We start from the raw sequence: 16,632 nt of genomic DNA on the forward strand, positions 1-16,632 counted from the left end.
TGTTTGAAGATGTTAAATTATTTTTAAGGACCCCCATATTCAAAAGGATCTGGTTTTTAAAAAAATTCTTACAAAATGTGCATATTTGTTGATTAAAAGAGGCATTAAATATTTACTTATAATAAATCATCATACGGCTATAAAAAAATTAAATCTATAAAAATTCGAAAAGAAAAATGATGAAGATTTCCCATTTCAAGATTAAATTTACATTATTATTCTTTTCAATAGACCAGCGGCCGAAGTACACGCTTTTTTTTTTATAAGAATGGTGTAAATCCATTTCATCATGGATATTCTTAACTTTTTTGGCAAAATCATCCTAAAATATTCTTACAGCATTCTTATTACTTGGGGGTAATAGGCAATTTATAATTTAAAAATGCTCTGAAAATGACATTCTTAGGTTGAGTAGCAAAATTCCACGATGATGATATTCTTAGCATATTCTTAATTTTTTGGCCATTTTCATCATGGACATTCTTATAAAGTGTATTCTTATAAAAAAAAAAGCGTGTAGTGACAAATTTATAGGAACATTTTTGATATTATGCTCCTAATAGGGTATAGAATTGATAAAAAGAATTGCCTCTCGAATCTCCTGTAGTTTTCGAGAAATGGCATTTTTAAGGCGAAAAACCGACGTTTTGGGCGTTTTCTGATGACGTCAGCATTTTGCTGGGAGCATTTTTAGAAAAAATCATTCTCACAGATGGATAGCCCTGAGTTAGTAATATCCAAAAATAGTATGGTTTGTTAACTTTCGATGTCTAGATCTCGAAAAAATCAAAAAAAAATTTTCCGCCCGGCCACATGAGAGCTTTTTTTCCTTCACCCGCATTCCGGAAACACTACATTTTTTTTTTCGTCTGATTTTCAATATTTAAATCAAAATATCGTCTAAAATCGGACGAAAGTCGATATTCTGGGCTAACCAAGCAGTCAGCTCGAGCTTCTATTTGCAAGTGAACAAAGGCCATTCAAGCCTTAACGATGCTGAGAATGTGTACCTTACTTCCAAATTAATCTTTGACAGAAATGGTAAATTCAAACAACTTTTGTCTTATTTAAATTTGCAACCACTGGTGAAAACGGAGTGTTTCCATTTCCAGGAAACATTACGTCATGAATATTGAGGATCGTTTCTTTACTTTACCTCCAAGGAACCAATCTCACTGAATTCATTCGATAAAGTTGTTAACAATTCACTAGATTCGAACTTCCGTAAAAATTCCATAAAAGTTGCGTTCGGTTCGGCCATTTTCCTTCTTTCTTTCACAAATTTGAATGCATCATCACGACTCATCTTGCGAAGACACATGAGGTAGGCCACAACTGCTGTAGTGGAACGAGATTTACCCTGATTGGTTGAGAAGAGAAAAGAGATTTACCCTGATTGGTTGAGAAGAGAAAAGAGATTTACCCTGATTGGTTGAGGAGGAACGAGATATACCCTGATTGGTCGAGGAGAAACGAGATTTACCCTGATTGGTTGAGGAGGAACGAGATTTACCCTGATTGGTTGAGGAGGAACGAGATTTACCCTGATTGGTTGAGGAGGAACGAGATTTACCCTGATTGGTTGAGGAGGAACGAGATTTACCCTGATGGGTTGAGGAGGAACGAGAGATTTACCCCTGATTGGTTGAGGAGAACGAGATTTTACCCTGATTGGTTGAGGAGGAGAAATTTACCCTGATTGGTTGAGGAGGAACGAGATTTACCCTGATTGGTTGAGGAGAAACGAGATTTACCCTGATTGGTTGAGGAGAAACGAGATTTACCCTGATTGGTTGAGGAGAAAAGAACAGTGTAAAGGGCTACTTAGAATACACAATATATTGACGAACAATATTCGACAATATGGTTTGCGGACCGTAATGTACGAAGCAAACAACTGGTACTCTATTATAAAAAGGAATTTTCTTTCTGTAAACAATCCCCCTTTATTGTTGGAATATTGCAAATCGAGCTGACAATATATTGCGGACACCTTTTCAATATATTGCCGACATTCAGCAATATATCATCAATATATTGCCTGACAATATATTGTGTAGTGTATGTAGCCCTTAAATAACTACACGCTTGTTTTTAAGAATACACTTTATAAGAATGTCCATGATGAAAATGGCCAAAAAATTAAGAATACGCTAAGAATATCACCATTATGGAATATAGCAACTAAAGCTAATAATGCTATTTTTAAAGCATTTTCACCTGTAAATTGCCAATAATACCCAGTAACGCTCAATATTCTCCAGGCGTGTATTACATGTTAAATCTAGGTTGAATTTCGATCTTAACCTAAGAATACCGTATATTTTAGAATGATTTTCGCCAAAAAGTTAAGAATATCCATGATGAAATGAAAAAACACCAGTCTTGTAAAAAAGCGTGTAAAAGCCAGCCTTATTTACCTTGGACAAAGTTTCTTAATTCCAAACAAGCAAAAATCTTTGATCAGAGTTTTTTTGAGAGTGTTTCCCTAATGGTAACACTACTAAAAAGCAGTGTAATTGTAAACATTACAATAGCGAGTACCTCACTAAAAACCGGGATTTTTCATTCTCGAAAATTAGAAGCAATTCGATTTTTTCGCTACTGCAGTAGCTTCGAAATGTAGAAGAGACGTCAAAAAATCGCATGTTTAGAGCCCGAAAACCCGGGCTCCAAACATTCGAAAAAGTCGAACTCCGATCAAAGATATGGCGGATATGGCTTTGTCCGGTGATATGTAAAGGTCGGGGTAAAGCCCTTGTCATCTTGTCTTGTCTTGTCTTGTCTCCTTTCAAAAGGAGAAAAGACTAGATTCAATCACGGCGTTCTAAATTCAATTTAGAACGCCATGGATTCAATGCATTGAGCTCGTCCAGAAAATGTCCGTACATGGGGGTGGAGGATATTGTGTCCAGCGGTAGTGAAAAATCTATAAAATTTGCCTTTTCCGGGGGGTAATTTGCTCTGTTTGGGGGTAATTTTGTTCTGTTTGAGGTTAATTTTGAATATCCAGGGGGTCAACTGATGCTTGTCCAGGGGCTTAGACCTGCTGTCCGGGGGGGTCAAAAGTCACAATGTCCAGGGGGTAAATTTCCCAGAAACGTTATGTCCTCCACCCCCTATATTCAATTTTTTTTTTGGAAAAGCCCATTTTTAGTTAACGTCAATTGAAACAACCAGTAGTAAGTATAATGTCATTAACTGGCGAATAAAAACCACGTTTCGTTTGGCCTAGAAACCGTCATCGTGTCGTTTCTCCTTACCTGAGCACAATGCACCAGAACTGCTCCTCCATTCGTCCGCACGCTGTGAATGTGACGGAGAACATGCTTCATTTCATGTTCCGGTATATGGAAAGCAAGACTGTCTTCCCATTCCACTTCGATGTAGTCCACTTGGTTTGTTTTCATGACTTCTTCGTATGTACTCTGACAGGTGAGAAAAAATGCACTTTTTTTAAGAACAAATTATTATAAGAACATAAGGCTTCGATGGCAAAAATATAAGAACAAGTTAAGAACATTTTAAGGCTTTGTGGGCCCTAAAACACCTACTCTTAGGTGCCAAATAAACGCCCCCCCCCCCCCGCTTATTAATTTTTCGAAAATTCTACAACCCCCCCGGACCTTATAAGGCCCCCCCCCGTTTATTAATTTTTAAGAATTTTTTCAGCTGTCAAAGAGAAGGTCCCTTATTTTGCTCTAAACCGCCTGATTTTGGCCTATATTTACCTTATTTTTTGGGTTTTCAGAATTACAATTTCCAACCTCCCGGCAATTAGGTCGCCCCCGTTTATTAACATCTCCCCCCCCCCTTTATTTGGCCCCTAAGAGTATTTTCCTAGGAAAATGAACAAAAATACTCACAAAATGTTGAAACTAAGAAAAAAGTTCAGAAGATTTTTAGCCTTTAAAACTCGAAAAGCTAAGAATATCCCAAGGCTTTTAAAAATTTTGGATGTTCTTATAAAGAAAACGTGTAACATAGTGAGTGAGATCGTACAGGGAGTTGATATGTGATTTAAAAGCAGTGAAAGAGTTTGAAAATTTAATTTTTGAAAGTAAAACCGACATGAATAAAACAAGGAGTTGCAAACCTATTTTCAAATAAAGTTTTTACCCCTCGAAAAGAACTAGAATCTAAGTAAAGAATTGAAAACTACCATATACTACCGGCCAACATAATTGCGTCATCCAGTAACTCTCAAAAAACATAAAATGTGCCCTGGATAAAAAGGTTATCATTTAAGAAATATTTTGCTCGCACAAGATATAGACCCAAATTCAAACCCTTTGCCTTATAGTAAATGAAGTTGCCTGATAAAAAGTCATATTGTGCATGGGGGGTTCAAGGTCCACCTAAAATTTCAGGTCCCACCACCACATGGTTGATTTTCCAAGTCCCAATATGAAAAGCATCTACAGTAAACTGAAGTCAAAAAACTCACCTGAAATTTTCGACCGAACAAACCAAAGAGACCATTCCCAACAGTATTGACAACTCCTCTTACTTGTTCATGAGTAATGAATTCTCTACTGGTGCACGCTTTGAAACCACCAAGGTACAATTTGCCGTGACCGAAAACTTCGTCCTTCTCCAAAATCAAGCTCGGAATACGTTCACCTTTTTGTGTGCACTCTAAAGCCTTTTGAAAAAAAAAATAAATTGAAAATTCAATATACTAAACATCAAGGAACGCTCAAACTTTTGATAGAATATAAATCAGATTAGGAGTCTGTGCTCGTTGAAAAGATACTTAAGATTAGAATTTAAATTTCATATTGAACAAACTAGAAATCTAAAGAAACATACCATTTTCTGATAGTACTCTTTAAAGGCTATACAATAGTACTATTTAAATTTTTTCTGACACAATAAAAGTGCTTACAATGACATTAAAACAGCAATAATGTGAGTCCTGATGGGTGAAACCTTACAAACAACCCAATTTGTTTATTGGTTCGACGAGCTGAAACTGATGCGTAAATCTCAAATTCCCGATTTTCAGACTTTCAAAATTCAACTTTCAAAGGAAGTAATTCGAGTCATGTGGAACCAAAATAAGCCAATTCCATTCGATTGGACCTTGCTAACAAAGATATTTCCATTCTACATAATATTTGAAAACCTTTTGGTATATAATATATCCAATACGCTCGTTGAGCCGAAAACTTCAAAAATAATATATTGAAGTAAACAAAACCAACATACCTTGACCAAAGATTCACTATCGACGACTTCTTTACGGTGTTTTGCAATGTCTTTCATACAATTACAACACATGTTGGCTTTCAACATATGGCCGGTGAACGAATGGCAAGTTGATTCGCCAGTGAAACAAATCTGATCCATTCCAACAAATTGAATAACTTTGTCAACAGGTAGAAAGAATTTTAAAGCAAATACTTTCAACAAATTGAGTGGGTCTATCAACAAGTTCAAAGAATATTAAAGCAAAGTCTTTCAACAGATCGGGTGATTTTGTCAACAAGTTCAAAGAATTTATAGTTTGTGTTTTCTTCAACAACTTGTGTTGTGAGCCTCATCCAGCTTCAAAAATTTAGGTCACAATTCGTATATTTTTGTTAGCAAGGTGAGTATGTATTTCCTTCGACAGAGATAGCACAAAATTCCTGCGTTACGAAACAAAGTATAACTTTTATCAGCAGCTTTTCAACAATGTTATCTTCCTTTCAAAATGTTGACGAGTGTTTGAAGGAATTCATCTAGACAAAGCTCAGAAGGGTGTGATGATCCAATTTTCCATCTTTGTTGTTATTTAATTTACTTTTTTTTCTTCTCTCTGGAACAATAAATAAAAGAATATGCAGCATTTATGAATTTCAATAAACTTATGGTGTGATAAATAGTACTCCTCATCTTCGTTTTCTACCTACACTAAAAGTAAGAATTTTTGACAAAAAACAAAGAAATCCTTTTTGTATGACAAACTTCAAATAACCGCTGGGACCCCTTCCCAAAAATGGTCCTAATTGGAAAATTATACTCTTATTTTTGTCCCACTGAAAAAAATTAGATAAGCAAACCCTCACTGCTAAATAATTGGATATTTTTCCATCCCAACTGAAGTTCCTGGCTCGAAAATGATGGAATTCAAATCCCCAGCCATAAAAAAAATTGGAATATCAATCCCCATCGCGTTTTGGTCCGTTATTTTTAACCCCACTGGCTGAAACAATCCTTACGCGTCTACCGCGTCTGTTAGAAGGAGTAGAGTTGACAACAAACAAACATTAGGCCTACTGCGAGAAGGGGGTGTTGACAACACACAAACATAAGGCCTACTACAACAAGTAAAAATATCAAAACAAAAAAGTTTTTCTAAATTTCAAATTTGTATTTACATGTTTTTTTGTTACAAAAAAAACGAAAAGAAATTTTTTCATCATCATCATTATTTCTCGCTTTCTTCTTCTGGTTTTTTCTCGTTCGCTTTAATTTCAGCCTCAATTTCTGGCCGGACTTTTCTGTGGTTTGGGAATTGTTCCCATGGTGATTGGAGATCGAATTTTCGGAATTCTTGAGCAAACTCCACGGGTTCTTGAATGACACGTTTCAACTCGTCATCATACCGAACCTAAATTATAATGGATAGAAATATAATAAACTAATGTATCCCTTTAAAATAAAAATCTAATTCGATAAAATTTTTTTTTAAACTTCTCAAGTCGGAATGATTGGAGAAGAATACACCATACATTTCCCAAATCTAATTCGATAAAAAATGTATACTAAAGTGCCAGAAGATACGCATCCCCTATATCAAATCGTGTCAGAGGGGATGCGTGCAGCCTAAGGCACGCAGGGTATGAGCATATTATGTTTTCATGGTATTTACGGAAAACATGTACTTCCGTTCTAATGAATGATATGGTAACATTGGCTCTGGTGTAGAGCCGAAAGTGGTATTACTAAACGCGTTGAACGGTGCATTATTTAGAAAACTTTATTCATAATACAAAATTGCCCGGGCATTTACCCCCAGTTGTATTGTTTTAATTCAAAATTAGTGATAAACACCTGGTCTTTTTTGGGAAAAACATTACGTCATGTCAGTCACAAGATTTCTCAGAATACCATAAGTTGGTCTAATGTCGACATCCCCCAACTAATTCCGACATCCTTCTTTAGAGACGTTTCGACCTTTCTATTATTTTCGAAGCTCTGAAGAAAGGGTGTCGGAATTGGATGAGGGATGTCGACATTAGACCAAGTTGGGGTACAAAATGCAAAGAAAGATTTACACATTCTCTAAATATTCACAATGCAAAAGTAGTGTCTGCTACTGTTAAAAACTATTAGCAGAGTTTATAAATGCTTATTAAACCATCCAAAGCTACGGTAAAGGACAAAAGAGTACCTCATAAAAGCCAGCTAGTGGGAAATCTTTTCTGAATGGATGTCCTTCAAAGCCATAATCAGTTAAGATTCTTCTCAAGTCGGGATGGTTAGAGAAGAATACACCATACATATCCCAGACCTGTAAAAACAAAAAGAATTGGATCAGTTGAAAATGTTGAAATTTCAATAGAAGTAGTAGTGCACTTTTTTTTATTAGAACATCCAAAATTTTTGAAGCCATGTTCTTAACATGTTCGTATTTGCACCATTTTTTGATCAGTTTTGTCCATTTTCCTAAGAAATCGGTGTTTTAGAGTCTGTAACACGTCACTGGGTAACACGTCAAATTCTTTCATCGTTCCCAGGAAGTATTTGGGGTTACGATAAAAAGATTTTGACGTGTTTAATCAAACTCTAGAAAAGAAGACTAGAGAATGGAATACTGTGTGTATTCTTAAAATAAAACCAGAGAGATGTTTCCACGACTCTTGCTACCATTTTTTGAAAAAGTCCAATCACTTCTATTGTAACTTCAAGACAGAGATAGGCTTCAACCAACTGAGTGAAAGTTGCCATAGAGACGTACATTCAAGTCAGAAATTTAGAGATCTTTATTCTTACCTCTCGTTCAGCCCAGTTGGCAGATTCAAAGAGATGGGAAACGGAATCAATGGGTGTAAGTTCATCAGTGTATGTTTTTACGCGACATCTTTGATTGTAACGGATTGATAAAAGGTTATACACAATCTGAAAAATAGGAAAAACATTATGGTTTCTGGTTGTTAATGTTAGGGTAAATCTAATCTACATAGACATATTATATTAATCTGTTGCTGATCCTGCAAAAAGCAATGGAAATCATTTACTTGGGTCAAACTTACACTAAGTTTTAAACAAATAGCACTGTCAGACAATTTTTCATGCCCTTTTAGCGCCCGGCTACCAGACGATGTCCCCTTCTGTTTCTGAAATCACTAAAATGTTGGTAAAAACAGTCTTTTCAGTGGAAAAACACAAGAAAAAGTGCCCTTTTTGGACATCAACAGATGCTGCCCTACCTTTCTAAAATATGGCCTGACTGTTGGAACTAAAAATGCGTTTAAAAAACGAAAAAATAGGTACCTCAAATCGGAATGGTTTTGATGGCCAGTCCACAGCGGTCAGGTCCATAAGTAATTTGAACTGTGCATTGGTGTGGTCACGTAGAAATGTCAATGTAGGAATGATACCCTCTGGACAGATCAAAATCTCTAACTCATTTCCTTCTGTTACCTGTTGAAATAGAGCGAATTGTGTTTAAGTTCAATAATTATTTAGGTTCAACAACATTAGTAACTTGTGGTGACAAAGTGCTCTGTAACAAGGTAGAGCTAAATTCAAAATTTCGAAATTTTAATTAATTAGGATATAAGTTTCCCTTTTTCGAAAGGAGTTTTTGTTTGTCACCCTACAACGTTTTGTAATTGATCCAAAATATGAAGCATAAGATGATATATTTTCCATAACGTTTTTAAAAGTATGTGTTAAGTTCCATTGATTTTTGGTTGCACATCTTATGGTTTTATAACATGTTTAATATTGATGTATATGATAATCATTATGTAATCATACCTTTCAAAAGCACTAATGAATCAGAATGCAATGGCTTGTTGCGAAATCTCATTGTAATGATTACAATTTCTTACCTGAGACGTTTGCACATACTTTGGCATTGAATTAGCAACGAATTGTCCGAACTCGAGCAATTTGGTCTTCGTTGGATCGTCTATGAATGAAGTAAAATTTGGAAAGAGCCGCATTTCATAATAGTTGTTTAGGAGACAACTGACGACGGTCTATTGAATAACAAATTACTCTGTAACTGATGTGTTGTAAAAGACAAATCAATAAGATGACGTTCTGCTGAAAACGACTATATCAGTTTGGGAAGATTTAAAACAATCAGTTTTCATCAAAACTTAATGTTTCTAAGATAGGTAGAAACAAAATCACCCATTAGTTTGAAGCTGAAATGCAATCATTTTATCACTTAGCCATTGTTTCTTCAAAAGAAGAATAATGTATAAAAATTGAATAAGGAAATAAATGTTTTACAAAACCTTGTGTTGAAACTGCAGTACTTGATAGACGAAGTGGTTGAATTTTTGGAAGAATGGAAACACCTAAGGCCCGTCTTGTCATGTCTGAAAACAATTCAAAACGTATGTTATTATTTCAAGAATTCAAGATAATTATGGCAGTTTGGATAAATATATTATATTTTTCATGATATAATGAAAGTACCAAGAGCTGTTTGGTTTCAATAAAGTTTTTAAGGCAACATAAACAATTTAACAGTTTTATACAAATTACATATTATGAGAGTTATTTTTAAACTCTTTTCAAAAAGGTTTACTGATGTATACTAAAACATGTATAGCATGTCAATTCAAGAAATCATTCAAGAGGTCAATATTGTGGGATGTTGGTTACATTTCAAGTTTTACAGCTATTCTTGCTGGTGACAATTCATTGGATTTTAATCTCTTTACTAGGCAACATGCAAAATAAAAATGATATACCTTTAGAAGCGTTTCCAATTGCGCATGATGATTTCACAAGTTTGAAACTACGGGCTAACAATCGCCCTGAAAGAGCCATTTTTAATTAATCTTATTTTTTTACGACCTGAAATCAAACTTATGAAGATGAAAACTGTTTTTATTTCCAAACTATTTTCCACTTAAATTCCAATGTCTTCTTTTTAGGATAAAAAGAAGATACCTGGTGCGCCCAAAAAAAGTTTGTCTTTCAGTAAAATTTTCTCAAGTTCTATATGACTATATGACTCTTACCTCGGACATACAAAGTTTCTAAAATTTCTGAACCTGGTGCAACTGAATAAGTCTGGTACAGTCAACTGCTCTCACTTGGAACGATTGGCCGAAAAGCGGCAATCTCATTGTTGGAAATTTGATAAACAGCTGCAAAGGAGCTAGCACCAAAGCAATCAGTAGAAGAGACTACTTTCGTTTTTATTGCAGATTTTGATATAAACTTCTCACAGGGATACTTGTCAATGTGTTTGTCGGCATTGTATTGTTTACAAAGAAGGGAAAGATAAAGAGGTAAGATAAGACTAGCCTAGTTTCTTATCTAATCCTGATATATGAGTTTAAATCTAGACTGAACGGTTCAGAAACTTCAGAAAACTCCATACTGTTAACTGCTCTAACTTGGGACTATCTGACAAAACATGGGACGGCAATTCAGCATCCATTTCACCGAGCCTCAAAGTCATTTGATTTGAGTTAATGAACGGCGTAATAAAAAATACACAATTTCTCTTTCGCACTGAGTACTGTGGGATCGGGAAACTTGCATCAAGCTCTTCGCTTGAGAAGTTGATTGACAGATTATATTTTTCACCCGCGCGGGAGCTTGCGGGCGTTCTGTGAGTGTTCTGCAAGCGTTCTCGGCTCGAATCCTCGGACCGTGTTAAAAATGGTAGACTCAGCGCTGACAGATTATTTCAATGGAAGTTGTTGGAATGTTTACAAGACTCTTGACAGAAAATCCTTTGTTTTATTGTCAATAATGACAGTGCCGTTATTAATTTTGTTAATATTGATGTTTGTAAGTGCACTTTATAGTTTTGATTCCCATCAAAGAATCATTTTCTGGTTTTCATGTTTTTAGATGTTGTTTTAGAGCTAGCCTGAGAGTGTTTCTGACAGTTATTTACATTGTACAAACTACAGACAGTGAGGATCTTATCGTGATTCTCAGATTTACAGAAAACACCAGCTTTTTGCTGATTTTTGCCTCGATTGCCCGAAACCCGTAACCTTTTTAGCTTGAGGGAAGAAAAAAATTAGAGTTTTTGGGTTTGCCAAAAAAAACCCTAGTCAAAATTTTTTCATCTTCGCAGAATCCATTCCCAACCTTGAAAGACATCTTTTTATCTAGGGGATTTTTTGGCAAGTTCTTCCTTCGAATAATATCGATCACTTTTGTTTTCCCCTGAAGGCGGCGAGAGAAAAAATATTAGGGCTCACGCTCTCTAGGCGGGCGGACTAAACTCATTTTCAATTTGTATAATTGGGCGTTTTGTCTCTGTCTGATATCACGCCCACAGAAGACGCTGTTTAAAAAGCGGGGGTAAAAATAGTAAGTAATATCTTTTTGTAAGTGTTTATTTTGCGAAATATATGAACAATTTCTAGTAATATGATCTACAAACTAGCATTTCTAGAATTTCGATAACGGAAACTTAAATATATACCGTAAGTTGGTCTAATCTCGACATATGTCTTTCAATCTCGACACCGGATCTGTAAAATAATCAAAACAAACCTTGAATGAAATTCTTGGTATCATTCTTATCAAACAAGTTCATCCATCAAACTAGAAGTTCAGTAAAGTTCAGTACAAATTTTTGCAGAGTCCCCCTTGTGTCTCTAATCATTTAGTTTCCTCTAAGATTGCATACAAATTATTTAAAAAAAACAATTTTAAAATCTGGAAATTCTTAGGCCCTTATTATATATTTTATGTTTGTCTTAGAACTTTTTATTACCTATTTTTCACTAGGATTTAATGTTTTCTGTTATATTTATTTTTGTTTTTACGCGATTTTACATTACCAGTACATGTCTTGCAGCACTCAATGCTGTCAACTTTCAACAAACTAGGTTCCCATATAATTTCTAGCTTTTAGTAGCTGTCCGTATGGTTTATTGCCTCTTGACAAAATGAGCTATCCTTTTTACGGTTTATATTTTTTCACTTATATTATATGCACCCTCCGTGGTGTTTTTTTTTAAATGTACATAGCTTTATTCGAGTTAAAACCGAAAGATCTCATCTTATCTTATCTAATCCTTTCAATTAAAAAAACAGCCAAATTATAAGCAGTTTTACACAACACACGAAACGCATGCAAACTTCCTCGTAACTTTCTCGTGTCCATCATTAAAATTTTACAACTTTATTACGCTTCAAGTCACGTGATAAAAATAATTCGCGCGCTTAGTCGACCTGGTTTCCATTTTGCCAGGAGGCCGCGTTAAACTTCTAGGCGCCGCACCTAGCACACTCGGTCTCTTTTCAAATTCATAAGGAAACCGGGTTCTTTTAATTATTTTCGGTTCACGGTGAAAAGGTCTACTAAAAAATTCCTCGCGTGCAAAATGTTGTTGTGATTTGGGTTTGGGTTTGGTTGAAAGCATGCTAATTAGTTTTTTAGTGATTACTACATCGTTAAAGTGTTCTTTTCAAATATAAGTAATAACAGTTCACATTTCTCATATTATATCTGTGATAGAGAGAGAGTACAATTTAGTGATTGATTGATAACTTTGGTATGTATTTGTTTATGTTTGATTTTTTATTTCGAAGACCAGCCTACAGCTATGTCGAGATTAGAAGACGTATTTTCTTTAATACATTTAACCCCCGGAAAAATAGTATTTTCTTATTACGTAACTTTACATTTCCCGACTCGCTAACTCCCAGAGTTTGATAAGAATGATACCAAGAATTTCATTCAAGGCTTGTTTTGATTATTTTACAGATCCGGTGTCGACTTTAGAGGACGCATGTCGATATTAGACGATCCTACGGTAGCTTATGATGGGGTTTTTGATTTGTTTTCAATGGTGGCTGATAGAATGGCGGGATCCTGGATAGCCTGGAGATCCATGCTATGATTTCTTATTCTGTATACTGATGGCGAAATATATAGCATGGTATGGGCCGAGAGTTTGAATTTCCCAGATCCTAATAACGATTGAAAACATAGCCAATCAAATTTTGTTATTCTTTTACTGGTCACACTTTCTTAGAGAAAGCGCAATTTTCGAAATTTGGTTTTTGTTTTAAGTGAGGACAGCGCTAAATTCGAAATTTCCCACTATAAATTTTTTGAAGCAGATTCGTGCCTCACAGGTCATACCCATCCTGTATACATCAGATTATAAAAATACAGGACAATTCTCGTGGTTTCAGCCCACTTTTCAGGTGCCCCCAACGAGTTAGGTCCCCTTGAAAAATTGCTTTGAGTTAGGTACCCCTATTCAGCAGATAATTTCTTTGAATTGACACTTTTTGTTCTTTTGTCATTCCTAAAATCATGCTCACGTATGAACGCCTGCTAATAAGCTTTGTTGTTACAGTATGCTATAATTTTTTTCAAGTTGAATAGTGACCAAAGGGGGTCTCGAACCGGGAACCTATAGGCTCTGAAACCAATGCCCTATCCACTAGGCCAAACCGGCTGCCAAAAACTCGTTATTTGGGGTTACTTATACGAAGGTCTTAGTACTATATATAAATAAGAAGTCTGACTGACGAGTTAGGCTAACTGTTATGATCGCCATTACTCCATCCGAAGAAGCCACCACACATGTGCACCGCCGGGTGGGTGCGCCACTGGCCGGGTGAGGGGTTAGGGATGTGCACCAGGGTGGCTCCTAACCCTATGCTACGCGTCCCGCGCGGCAGGATGCATCTGCTGAAGCATTAGCCGAATCTATCAAAACAATCACATTAGAAAAATATAGCAAAAGATGGCGTGATGGGAAACGAAAGAGAAAACTGGATGGGAAACTAGGTGCTGGGGTGAAAAAATTCAATAATTTGAAATATTTTGAAATATTCGATTTGGAAAATATGTGAAAATATAACCAGCCCCCAGAGCCTCCATCAAGACAGCTAGGGCTAGGTACCCTTATAATGAATAGAATAGGTAACCCCAAAGAATAGCCTGGATATCCAAGTTCAAAATTTTAGAAAAAACAAAATTTACCTCAACATACAAAGTTCTAAAATTATAAAAATTAAGAAACACCGGACGCACCGGACTGGTCATGTTTGGTGTTTTGATTGTCCGGTGGAAAAAAATATCCTTCTCCAACACCGGACATCCGACTTCCTTAAGTCCGGTGTAGAGATTGTCCGGTGGTAAAAAAAATTCTCATTTTACACCGGACTTTCGCGTGTCCGGTGTTCGTTAAGTCCGGTGCGTCGACAGGGTCCTGGTCTCCCTAGAGAATGAAAGTGAAAACCCATGTTTCCTAGCCAACCCAGGGCAGCAAAACAGAAATTAATAAAAAGCAGTCTTACAAGATCTAAAATTATTTAAAAAATCCAAAGATTACACCAAAGCAAAGTCCATAAAAAAGTTTGTATGCATTATCATGACCAACCATGTTTTCTTGGAAAATGAACTTGCCTCTGTTTTCTTCTTTTTCATGTTTTCATGTAACAGAAAACCCTATCTTTACTAGCAACTGGAGGACTATCGTATTTTTGCTTTAGAATTGCTCAACGCCATGTAGATTGGCCCTTACGGTTTTAGCGAAGTGAGCGCAAGCAAGCGGACTGCATTCTCTTAAAGAGAATGCAAATCGCTCTAGGGGGAGACCAGGCTGTAAACCAGAAGATAAAATATCAAAAACTAGACTGTGAAATAGTTTACAGCCTGGATATCCAGGCTACCCAAAGAATTGCAAGGCATTAGCCCCCCTCTACTAACCTGGCCTAGGTGCCCTTCAGATTTCTGGGGGGGGGGGGGCTGATACCATGGTTCTCCTGTCTAGATCCTGGATGGCTTCCATATCTATAACTGTAAGTTACTCTAGAGAGTTATGGATCTCGACTAGCCGGACATTTGACCACGGTTTTTCCTGTTTAAAAAGAAAGACTTCAGATTTATCCTTTAATATGATAAAGGGACGTGAAAATTTCAAATTTTTCAGTATAATAAATTCTAGTGTTACTTGACGATATTGTTTGTGATGTGTAAAATGCCAATGATCAAGAAGAAGAAAGCAAAATCGTCGCCATCTTCTTTTTCGGCCATCTTGTACCGATGCGAAATCTACACGAAAAAGACTGTTTTTCTCTGGCGCCTCTTGTGGGCTAGCCTGTCAGACGAAAACCGCTTTTTTATCGCGATTTAACGTCTGTTACTTTTTGCCGTGGAATCGAATGTTCTTGGACGGGAAAGTCCGTCCAAGATTTTCTCTTCGGCGCGGCGCATTTTGCCGTGACTTTGGATCAATTGTAAAAGGGGTTACGCACGAAACGAAAGTCTCGTGTTCGCAAGCGAAAGGTTTTTTAAACAGTACCGTAGGAAGCTTATTTCTCATTCCCGGCGAAATTTTCCCATTTACAACAGAAAAGGACCGAAAGTAGCCCAATTTTTGTTAACTTGTTTAATAAAGGGTTAGTTTGGGTGTTATCTACCGTACTTACACATAACAATCCAAACGCTTCCTTATCAAAAGCGCTGAAATCCCAAAAAAGTGGCTATACCGCAATTTTTTTGCGATTTTGGCGCTTTCGATTACTAGTAGTGGTACGTACGGTAAAATTAAAACTAAGGGAACCCAGCCGTTTGCGTGATGCGTGATCGCGGGAAATAATTCGAGGCATGGTGCGTGATTTGGGCTATTATGATGTATCAACCACTTTTGGTGATTTGCATGATTGTCACGAGAGCAAGATAGATTTCTACAGAGCATTTTAAGCATATAAAAACTCTGGTCAAGGATACTTTGAAAGCTAAAGTTTTTCTTTAGCTTTTAAAGTATCCTTGCCCTGGTGCACAAAAACTTGATTTTGGGACATTGAGCCTCTTTCACGAAGTTAACGTATTTTTGAAAATGCTTAAAATAAAGTTTTTGAAAATCAAAAATTTTTTAGAAAGTTGACATTCTATTTTTAAAATAAACTGCTTTTTGAATTTTTAAGAAAATCTTTTCTACATACTCTCGGGTACCTACTAATAGCCGGGGTTGGAATAAGCGGGGGGGGGGGTGAAAAAATCTCAAAACTTAATAAGCAGGGGGGACGGCTATTAAGTACCCGAGAGTATTGCTCTAGAATCTATTTTCAAAAATCATTGAAATTATATAATATCTGTGTAGTAAGTAAAACACTGAACATTTTCCTGAAAGCACCGACCAACCTCAAATTACATACTGCTATATGATACACTGGCCCTCCCCCAGCTCCACCGGCTGATTGGTTATAAAATCATCAAATGTTAATGTTGGTGAATTTTAATAGAAAGGAAACGTGTTAACTACACCAAATGTCAGAATGTTTACTCTAAGACCTAATTAATGAAGAACTTGGTAAATCCTGATGGAATACAAGATAGAATAACATATTTCTTTATAAGAACGACTTTATGAGAGTCGAGGCTCAAATGGCCAGGGTATAAAAACAACTTTAAACACAGTTCTTACAAAAAAATAACAATTGAGGTGAAATAAGCAAAAA

At 36.1% G+C, this 16,632-nt stretch overlaps 2 protein-coding genes across 2 annotated transcripts; both read right to left on the reverse strand.

Moving 5' to 3' along the window:
• Positions 1-1,011: 1,011 nt before the first annotated feature.
• Positions 1,012-5,527, reverse strand: LOC136822796 (dual specificity protein phosphatase 22-B-like). Its single transcript, XM_067079095.1, has 4 exons — positions 5,212-5,527; positions 4,448-4,645; positions 3,264-3,428; positions 1,012-1,360 (listed from the first exon to the last, which is right to left on the reverse strand). The coding sequence occupies exons 1-4, from the start codon at positions 5,350-5,352 to the stop codon at positions 1,148-1,150; spliced, it is 717 nt and encodes a 238-aa protein (XP_066935196.1). The 5' UTR covers positions 5,353-5,527; the 3' UTR covers positions 1,012-1,147.
• A 788-nt stretch (positions 5,528-6,315) lies between these two features.
• Positions 6,316-10,040, reverse strand: LOC136822800 (NADH dehydrogenase [ubiquinone] iron-sulfur protein 3, mitochondrial-like). The gene is made up of 7 exons (XM_067079108.1): positions 9,924-10,040; positions 9,462-9,545; positions 9,048-9,127; positions 8,485-8,634; positions 7,984-8,109; positions 7,382-7,501; positions 6,316-6,598 (listed from the first exon to the last, which is right to left on the reverse strand). Exons 1-7 carry the CDS (start codon positions 10,000-10,002, stop codon positions 6,416-6,418), a joined length of 822 nt encoding a protein of 273 aa, XP_066935209.1. The 5' UTR covers positions 10,003-10,040; the 3' UTR covers positions 6,316-6,415.
• Between the last annotated feature and the right edge of the window lie 6,592 nt (positions 10,041-16,632).

The sequence above is a fragment of the Clytia hemisphaerica genome, unplaced genomic scaffold (assembly GCF_902728285.1).
Source record: "Clytia hemisphaerica strain Z4C2 unplaced genomic scaffold, Clytia hemisphaerica genome assembly, whole genome shotgun sequence".
NCBI lineage: Eukaryota > Metazoa > Cnidaria > Hydrozoa > Leptothecata > Clytiidae > Clytia > Clytia hemisphaerica.